Below are 10,564 nucleotides of genomic sequence, written 5' to 3' on the forward strand. Positions count from 1 at the left end.
ATGCATCTTTGACACAGGTGGGGAGAGTCAGAATGTTGATTCTAACCATACAAGAAGACTAAGGAGCCACAGGTTTGGCTGTAGTAAGGGGAAACAGATTTCTCACAGACTGCTAAGGGCCACTCAAGCGTATGCTCAGTCCAGTAAAGGGAGTCCAGATCTCCTGCTTCGTTAAGCATAGCTGCCTACCTCTCTCCCTTCATGGGCAGAGCTTAAGTGACTTCCCATGTGCCAGTAAAATCCAGGCGATGAGGAAAGCATCCTTGACAGTGGCATCACAGATCAATAGCAGCAAGAACCTTTGAAGTAGCAAGATCAAAGGTGAAGACGTTGAGAGTGGTCTAAGTAAGAGGTGCTGATCGTGCCAAAGGCACAAGAAGTAAAGGCAACAGGGCTGCCTTTCAGAGGAGACGCTGCTTACAGGGCTTTAAGATCATAAAGGGGACTTCTCTTAGCCAGCACTGAGAGCAACTTCAATAACATCCTCAGGATGCTTTCTCTCCAGGTGAAGAGAAAGAAAAGGATTTTAAAAAAGTGATTCTGGGCGCCATGACAGTAGCATAGCTGCTGTTTTCTGGGATTTTCATTTTTAGTTTTTTACTTGGAGTATGTTCAATATCTATAATTTTATTCAAATGACAGATAAACTTGAATGAACAGCTTTTGCTCTTGGTGCACAGCATACTGCTGCTATTGGTGTTTTATGTATATATGTAAATGTGTGTACATATACATATATATGTAAATATGTACACACACATAAATATATATTTTGACCTTTTGGCAATTTTAGCTGTGCTATGAACTTTGAAAATAAACATTTACCATGTTGAGCTTGCATTGTGTAGAAATTAACAACCACATTGGCCTTGAAATATCAAACTTGATCTTTCCCCCAATTGTACAGGAGTAATGCATTATTGACTATATAAGGTCTTACCTACATGAGTTTGATTGCAAAAGGTCAAAAATATTCTCTAATGAAAAAGCCTAATGTTACTGTTTATCAACAGTTCTGAAAATGCCCAGTTGTTCTATTAAGAAATACCGTCATCTGCCTTTTTGTGTGCTAGCAAATAGAATATGACTGCCTTCTGCTATCTTCAGCAGTTTTTAGAAAGAAAAGTGATAACACTCTTCAAAGCATTGAATTCATAAGGTATAGTTTTCTAGCTTTTCTGACCTTATGTGACCCCCGTGAACTTTTGTAAATGATCGCAGGATGATGCAGAAGTTACAGTAGATGTTGTCTGGGCGGCCAGGACCGAAGTGTGGTAGAGAACACACTACAGGGCAACGTTCCGCCCTGTGGGATCAACCAAGAACTGCTGGGCAGCACTGAGAACACAATTTGCCCTAAGTTCTACATTGACTTTAACTTCAGCATCGTCTCCTCCTTTGTATTGCCTGTGGGAAGTTTATTGAGAAAAGGAAAAAAAAAGTTTCTGCCTCCTCCCAGCCTCCCATTTCCCTCCCCCTCCTCCCACCCTTCTCCCCCTCCCCCAAACTCCTCTCCCCCTCCCTCTCCAGTCCATAGAGCAGTCAGGGTTCCCTGCCCTGTGGTAAGTCCTAGGTCCTCCCCCCTCCGTCTATATTTAGGAAGGTGAACATCCAAACTGGCTAGGCTCCCACAAAGCCAGCACATTAAGTAGGATCAAAACCCCGTGCCATTGTTCTCATCAGTCCTCATTGTTTGCCATGTTCAGAGAGACCAGTTATATCCCATGCTTTTTCCATCACAGTCCAGCTGGCCTTGGTGAGCTCCCAATAGATCAGCTCCACTGTCTCAATGGGTGGGTGCACCTCTCGCGGTCCCGACTTCGTTGCTCATGTTCTCCCTCCTTCTGCTCCTCATTGGGACCTTGAGAGCTCAGTCCAGTGCTCCAGTGTGGGTTTCTGTCTCTATCTCCATCCATCACCAGATGAAGGTTCTATGGTGATATGCAAGATATTCGTCAGTGTTGCTATAGGATAGGGTCATTTCGGGTTCTTTATCCTCAGCTGTCCAGGTGCTTTATTTCAACATGATGGGTTGAGAAGATCTCTCCTGCACAGCTTTTGGAGACAGAAGAGATAATGGGCAGAAAGGGAGAGTTCTCATGTCTGCAACAGAAAAGCCAGAAGGCTGTTTCCACAGATGCCAGGGCTGTCAGAGGTTGCCTTGGAGATTGGAGGACACTCAAGAGATCCTCACCCTCAGTCCAGTCTAAATGTAGACCTGGATAAATGCTCTCCTTTTTCCTAGCCAATAAACTGCCCACCTTGGTCTTCACGGGGATCTTAGATTCCCGAGTGTCTGAAACTTCTGTCCTATTTCATAAGCCAGTTACAGAGTTCCTATTTTTAACCTGCAATGTGCTGGAACTAAGATTTCTTTATCTCAGAAGTTTGAGGAGTTAAACAACCACCTCAGCATGAGGAGAAGTGACAAACACAATACTGGTTTTGAATTTTTCTCTTCAGATGTTTTTGTTGCATATTGAAGCTTATTTCTTATTTTTATATTGCTTTACTCCTTTTGCTGTCCGGGTCTTTCACAGTCTCTGCATAGCTATAACTTGTTACCAAAGCCTTCCATGGTTGCTTCCCTGTCAGTCACCATTCCTTCGCATGCACACATAGAAGCACACAAATTCTGGATGCTTTATTTGGAGACACATGCGCGTTGTCTTACATAAAAGATCCATGTTTGTGGGTTCCAGAGACATTCACCTGAATCTTCTCTTCCATCCCATTGCCAAACTAAATGAACTCTGCAGCTGCGTTTTCGCTGAAGTGAAAATGGTAATGAAGGGATGAGTCATTGAATCATAGAGAAGATGTAAGTCCTGGTAAACATCAAAATATGAACACACAGGGCCATTTACCGCAGGATGCCTGAAATTCTGGTCCCAACAGAAGATACAATGACTAGACACAGAACAGGCCAAACTGGGTCACATCTGATACACAGTTTACATCAGTTTTCTTGAGTCACAAACTGAGGTTTCAGATAATTCTGGACATATCAAAATGACTTAGAAAGAGTAGTCTTAGATGCTGTGTGTCTACTTATTTGTATTCCTGAATGAAAATTATGTCTCCCTTTGTATTTTCTGCCTAAATCTAACAAATGAATGTAAAATGAATACTCTAAGAAGGATATTCAGTAAAATAAATAATAAGGATAATTTACCTGCATGTTGGAAAGAGTTTTTGAATATTGAAAATGAAATTCATATATAAAACATTCACTATTGGTCAGGCAGTGGTAGTGTATGTCTTTTATTCCAGAACTCAGGAGGCAAAGGCAGGTAGATCTCTGTGAGTTCGAGGCCAGCCTGGTCTACAGCGTGAGTTCCAGGACAGTCCAAAGCTACACAGAGAAACCCTGTCTCAGGTGGGGGAAAAAATTACCATCACTATTGTACTCCCTAACCTTAAAGTGAGTTCAGACCATTCCAGGTCACAATCTACCTTCTAGAAGTATCCTCAAAGAATTCAGACAGTGTGTAGAACTGCGAAGAAATTAAAGATGGTTTAAGTAAAAGAAGAAAAAGATGGATTTATAAAAATGAAGCTTGTCAGATAAAGTTGTGGTCAGAACCAGGGTCATAGACGAAGCATGTGGCAGGTACTAATTGGAGAAGCTTCCCGTGGTGGTTTATAGCCAGACAGTTTTGAGTTTCTTAACCTATCCCACCATGACTTAGGACAACATACTTAGGCTTGAAAAATACCCCCACCCACACATGCGTGCACGTGCGCGCACACATACACACACACACACACACACACACACACACACACACTTTTATACACATAAGCTTGGATCTCTGTGGAAAAAGCCACATTAAAGGGATAGTCTTCATAACAATTCCTAAGGTTGTAGGCTTGCAGCATTCGGAGAGAGGAGTGACCAAATGAAAGGCTGCTGGCAGCTAAGCCCTAAACAGATGTGAGACTAGAAGGAGGAGGCTAGCTGCTGACTTGCTCCTACTCCACGAAGAAAGGAAATCTGAGCTCAGTGGCTTAATCTCCCCCTGACCTACACATGTTTTCAGAATTGCTCCTCTGATCTCTGGACAGGACAGTACATGCAACTGCAGCCCTCCCTTTAACTTCTCTTTTGCCTGTTGCTTGCCTTGTGGACAGAGTAAGAAGCAGGATGTCCCTCGGGAGGACCAGGGACCAACCACCAAGAACCTGGACTTCTGGCCACAGCTGATTACACTGATGGTCACCATTATTGATGAAGATAAAACTGCCTACACCCCTGTTCTCAATCAGTAAGTACACTGCATGCACGAGTTGGCAGACTTCGTTCGAACATTGAAAATGCATTACCTGGATCTATGTGCTACCTATATTCCAATGACAGCAAAGATTTTTAAAGGGAGGGGGACTTGACTGGGGGAGGGGGAGGGAAATGGAGGTGGTGGTGGGGAAGAGACAGAAATCTTTAATAAATATATAAATAAAAAATTAAACCATAGAAATTATTTTCTTGACTTTTATCAGTAAATATCAATTCGGTGCTAATAAAAATTTTTATTTAAACTCCAAGGAATATAGTTGTTTGGTTGTGGAGTCAAATATTCACCCAGGATTTGACTTTTGTTTAAGGCGAAAGCGTTCCTGTGTCCTCTTTTTTGTACCTTCTTAACAATGGCACTAATATCCAGACTTACTGTGGAAAACTGGGTTGATTACTTTATTGTATTTGCTGCCCAGCAAGCCTGAATCATAATTTATCTTAGGTTATCAATTAATTTTAATTGCAAGTACAAGAAAAATGAAGTGTTCCAGTTCCACCTTTTTGTCTCTTAACTACCCACTCATTATAAATTTTACTTTTAAATAGTGATTTAGTTTTATCTTCTCTGTATTAGTTTTGCCTGCATGTATGTATGCTCACCATGTGCCTGCAGTATTCATGGAGGCCAGGGGAGGGCGTCGGATCCCCTGGAACTGGAGTTAATAGATGGTTGGAGGCCACCATGTGGGTGCTGGGAACTAAACCCAGTTTTACTGAAAGAGCAGCAATTGCTCTTAAATGCTGAGTCATCTCTCCATGGCCCCTGTTCATTTAAATTTTTTTAGCCCACTATATCCAATTAGAAATGTGGTCTCATCCCCTAGGGCTTGAGGCAACCATAGTACACATATTCCAAAAAAAAAAAACCTGACTCTCTCTGTCCAATCAGCTATCAACTGCAACCGTTCCTTAGCCATGGATGGGGCCTCAGTAGTTCTTCTCTACTCCATGCTGGAATTTTTAACCGCCTTGTTCACATGCAGGCCTGTGCAGGTAGTCATTGTTGCTGTGAATTTTTGTGTGCCACAGTCATGGCATGTCAACAGATGGTGTTTCAAGGTGTCTCTTCGCATCCTCTGGCTCTTACCACCCTTCTGGCCTCTCTTCCGTGATCCCTTAGCCTTGGGGCTTGTGATTGGTATAGAGGTTCATCTCCAGCTAAGCTCTTACAGTGGCATCCTCAGCACTTGGAGTAATGTAACTCTACACTAACCACCACCCCTTCAGCAAGAAACTTTTCTGACCAAGGTTGGGGACAGCACAAGCCTATGGATATAAACACAAACATTTAGAAGGCATTTGGCAACATGACCATGTAGAAAAATAACAGTAGGCTCTCCCCTAGGGTACTAACCATGTCTGTTTTACCAGGCACAAAATCCCCGTTGTGGGAACAGGCCTCAAACCCAATCAGTAGAGCCTTGCCACTGTTGCACCGTGTGACACATCTTGCCTGGAAGATGGGTGTTGTAGTCTGCAGGTTGCAGTGTAGACAGAGACTGGACATGTGTTTCCCAGCTGCCCAGACTCAAATAATCACACAAAAACTACACTAAGTACAACACTGTTTAGCCAATGACTTGGGCATATCCCTAGCTAGCTCTTACATCTTAAATTAACCTATTTTTATTAATCTGTGTAGCACCATGAGATTGTGGCCTACTGGTAAAGTTCTGGTGTCCTCCTTCAGCAGCTACATGGCATCCCTCTGACTCCACCTACTCTCTCTATATATATATCTCTTTCAGCCTAGCTATATTCTGCCCTGCCGTAGGCCAAAGCAACTTGATTAGCCAATCAAAGCAACACATATACAGAAGGACATCTCACATCAGTGCACTGTTGGATACATCCATCGATGTGTTTTTTTTTTCTCCCCCAGTAGCTTACACAGCAGCCCTCCCAGCACTTGGAAAACGAGTCGGCAGGAGGAGTTTCCTGGTCAGCTCAAGATTTATTTCTCTGTGTTCTGCAACTAAAGTGTGTGATGTCTTCAACAAAAGGATCTTGCCATCTATTAATAATTCATCTCTCTCATGCCTCAGATTCCTCCTATTTCTGCACAAAGTAACCTGATCTTTTATGTGTAATAGCTAGAGTGCCTGCTTTCCCTATACACTGTTTCCTCTTTGTTCTCTAGACCTTACCCTTGTTCTCATCTTGTTTCTTTCTAATGCCAGAAGATTCTGAAAATTTCCTACTGTCAAGAATTGGCTTCTTAATTCTCCTCTGTTAGAATGCCAGGCTCATAATCCACAACTAGCCCTCATCTCAGCTTGCAATGTGAGCCAGCCATTTAGCTCCTGGCCAGTTAGGTTTTGTTGTTTTTGTTGTTGTTGCTGCTGCTGTTGTTATTGTTGTTAATTTGACACAAGCTAGAGTCATCAAGGAAGAGGGACCCTCAATTGAGAAAATGCCTCCACTGGGTTGGCCTATAGGCAAGTCTGCAGGGCATTTTATTGATTACTTATTATTGTGGGAGAACCCAGACCACTGTGGGTGTGCCACCCTGAGCAGGTGTTCCTCCGCTGTATAAGAAAGCAGGCTGAAGCCGGGCGGTGGTGGTGCATGCCTTTAATCCCAGCACTCGGGAGGCAGAGGCAGGCGGATCTCTGTGAGTTCGAGACCAGCCTGGTCTACAGAGCTAGTTCCAGGACAGGCTCCAAAGCCACAGAGAAACCATGTCTCAAAAAAAAAAAAAAAAGAAAGAAAGAAAGAAAAAGAAAGCAGGCTGAGACACCCAGGAAAAGCAAGCAAGGTAGGGAACAGCATTCCTCCATGGCTTCTGCTTGAGTTCCTGCCTTGGCTTCCCTCAGTGATAAACTATGATGCTGACATTTCAGCCCAGTAAACCCTACCCTCCCTACATTGCTTTTGGCCGTGGTATTTATCTGAGCAATAAAAGGCAAGCAAAAAGCACACATGCCAGAGTGAAGATATAACTTAGTTTTGTTCTGCATTAAGATTGTGTAGTAGAGAGTACCCAATGTCAGAAATGAGTCAATTTTAAAACAGTCACTGTGTGTGTGCACACACGCACCCGCACAGTATGTTCCTTTAATTTTTTTCAGAGTGAGGAATAACCCAGTATATTCCTAAGTCATGTGTTCTAAAAGTTTCCATTTGCTCTGGTGGGAAAGCCTGAGTGTAAGCAGGACTGACATGTTGTTCTGTTTTGAGACCAGTGTTCAATGTGTTAAAGCTTCTGGCTTCTGTGTTTACATGTGGCTTTGTGAAATTACTTTTTACATTAAAAATCATTATGAACAGGGTCGTGATATTAAAAAGAACAGATAACCACACAAGAGAGCATGCCTCTATCACTTCAATTTAATAATCATTAAATTTTGTTACTTTTTTTTGCTCATATGCTCTTGAGTTTTTGTTTTCTGGCGGAATCACCTTCAGCTAATCTCAGACATCAAGCGATTTCGTTCTTCTGTGTGTCAGCACCCACCTTGAGAAGTTGTGGTAGTTTTGATCCCCCCAAAGTAGCGCACCCCAGCCAGGACAGCGGCATCAACACCCCAGTCTTTCAGAAACCCCATCCTGTAGTCAGCTGTTCCTGATTGTCTAATATAATGTCCTTCTTGTGGGGCAGGTATGGCTTGTTTCAGTCAGGATGTAAGTTAAGGCTGTACATTATATATGGTCCTTATAGGTCACTGTGTCTTTGATTCTGGTTGAGTGTTATCTTTGTTCCCTTCTACTACATTATGGAGAAAACTACATGTCTGTCAGATGCCAGCTGATGCTAAAACGTCAGCTCGCACGTGTGACTGCCAGTTGCACAGAGCATGGCCTGCTCCTTCTTTTTTTTATTTTCGAAACAGGGTTTCTCCATAGCTTTTGGTTCCTGTCCTGGAACTAGCTCTTGTAGACCAGGCTGGCCTCGAATTCACAGAGATCTGCCTGCCTCTGCCTCCAAAGTGCTGGAATTAAAGGCGTGCGCCACCACCGCCCGGCCTGGCCTGCTCCTTCTTAAAGAACACAGTTTTCTTCAGGCCTGCTTTGTACCTCACAGCAGAACTCCAAACTTAATGGGTTCTAATTTCGTCTGCTATGACTAATGAGTCTAAATTATCAAATTTGGCAGATTATGTTTTCCTGATTCGACTAAGACATTTTTGAAATAATAAATTGGTTTGTTAAATTGTTATGTCTCAGAAGACTCGCGGTTTAAAACATTTATGTTGTGTATTAATTGCTACAAATTAAAAAGAGGAGGCAGACTCTAATGGGGGAATGAATTGCTTCCTTCATTAAACAGCCCTACTATAAATTATCAATTAAGTTAAACTGAAAATGCTTCACTGAAAATGCAGAAGTGTCTTTAACATGAGAGAATTTAATCTGTATATAAGAATCTTCAGGTTAAGCTAAGAAGAGACACTTAAATATGTATGAATATTTGATGTACCATGTAAGATTTAAGTTTTAAATATGTGCATAATAGCTTCTACATAGTAAGGTTAGTGTTCTGGTTTCATTTCAGTGGCTTTGATAAGATGCCCCGGCAGTAAGCAGCTGAGTGAAGAGAGGGGTGTATTTTCCCTTACAGTTTCAGGTTCTAGCCCTTGAGAGTGGCTGGACTTCAAAGGTTGGTCACACCATCCCCAGCCAAGAGCAGAGAGAAATGAACGTGTATCTATTCACTTACTTGCTCATTGGTGCTCAACTTGATTTCTCTATGGTTAATAAACAGCTCAGGACCCCAATCCATGGAATGACACTTCCCATTCTGGACTAGGTCTTCCCGTATCCATTAAAACAGTCATTCACAGACCTGCCAACAGGCTAACCCGATGTAGATAGTGATAATAGCTTGATTCGAGTCACTATTAATGCTAACACTCTTTCCTCCAGTCCTGTTTCTGTTAAGGTTTGGGGACTGTTTCTAATTAGCGTATGAACGGTTGGTATGCCATCTGAGAGTTCGGAAGTCTTAAAATCTGTTTACTCCTGAGTACAGAAAAATTTCCTCTGCTATTTACTTTCTTGCCATTAATTTTACTATCATATTTTTCTTGAAGACAACCAAGCAAATATAAAAATAACTTCAGTTCACTTTCTGTGATAATTATTTTTCCCATTAAAAATCAATAGATAATAATATTTTTCTTTGTCTCATTTCTGGCTAGGATTTTACTCCCAATAGCAGCAAATGCTTGTTGACTGCTCATGATGAACGAGTAAGTCTACAATACATTGGTATAAAACCTCACTTAACCCTCACAATGGGCCTCGAGAAGCTCGTATGTTACACAGTTGTTATCAACCCTGTTTGGCAGATGAGGCAATGGACTTAAAGAGACCAGTCATTACTCTACTGGATTAATTAGTTAAGCTTCAGAGGAAAACTCAAATCTCTGCCTTTTGGGTCATGCTGAGATTTAGCGACAGGATTTGACGGCTATTATTTGATAAAGAAAAGCCAGAAATGTGTTAAACTGAAAATGTATAGATCCGATCACTATCCCAAACTAAAGATAGAAATAATCAACCGCAGAGCGTGTTGGAAGAAGAAGTTCTGCCTTTAAATATCATTCCTCAGTTCTGTAAATGCAGGGTAAATTTAGCATTATGAAATTTGGAGCCAAAGCAAGATATTCCCCAAGTGTATAAAGGAAACAATACAAAAAGAAGTATCATGGGCTTGTGATTGTTTTCTGACCTCTGAAGAATTTGAGACTGAGGCTGGAGAGATGGCTCAGTGGTTAAGGGTACTTGCTGCTCTTCTAAAGGACCTAAGTTAGATTCCCAGCATCCTCATCTGGAGGTTCAAAACTGTCTGCAACTCCAGCTCTAGGCAACTTAATGGCCTCTTCTGGCCCTATGGGGCACTGTACTCATGGGTACCTATTCACATAGAGACAACAAAAAATAATAAAAACAAATATTTAGTACTAAAATTGAAATTTAAAACTTTTTCCAAGAGAACGGAGCCATTGACAAAAACTGTGAGAGAAGAGAACCTGCTCTTCTCAGAAAGAATGCCTTACATTTTCCATCTGTTTTATTTTGCTTATAATTACATATTTTTCTTCCTTTTCTTTCCAAGATAGAAAAAAGCAGCAAAATTACTTTAAGCTATAAGAAACTATAAGCTTGCATTTATCACAGGCTACATATACTTTTGCTCTTAAGGTTTCCTCAAGTGTTTCAGGAACATGTGATGTGGGAATGATTTCTTATTAATAAAGAAACTGCCTAGGCCCATTTCATAGGCCAACCCTTAGGTAGGCGGAGAAAACAGAACAGGATGCT

At 41.7% G+C, this 10,564-nt stretch overlaps 1 protein-coding gene across 3 annotated transcripts in view; it reads left to right on the forward strand.

Moving 5' to 3' along the window:
- The window catches only part of Unc13c (unc-13 homolog C), a 462,492-nt gene that overhangs the window by 291,738 nt on the left and 160,190 nt on the right, over positions 1-10,564 (forward strand). For all 3 annotated transcript variants that reach the window (XM_013346384.2, XM_026778986.1, XM_005347631.3), the window contains exon 18: positions 4,135-4,268. In XM_013346384.2, coding sequence (XP_013201838.1) covers positions 4,135-4,268 — 134 coding nt within the window. The remainder of the gene's footprint in view (positions 1-4,134; positions 4,269-10,564) is intronic.

This window comes from Microtus ochrogaster, chromosome 5 (assembly GCF_000317375.1).
Source record: "Microtus ochrogaster isolate Prairie Vole_2 chromosome 5, MicOch1.0, whole genome shotgun sequence".
NCBI lineage: Eukaryota > Metazoa > Chordata > Mammalia > Rodentia > Cricetidae > Microtus > Microtus ochrogaster.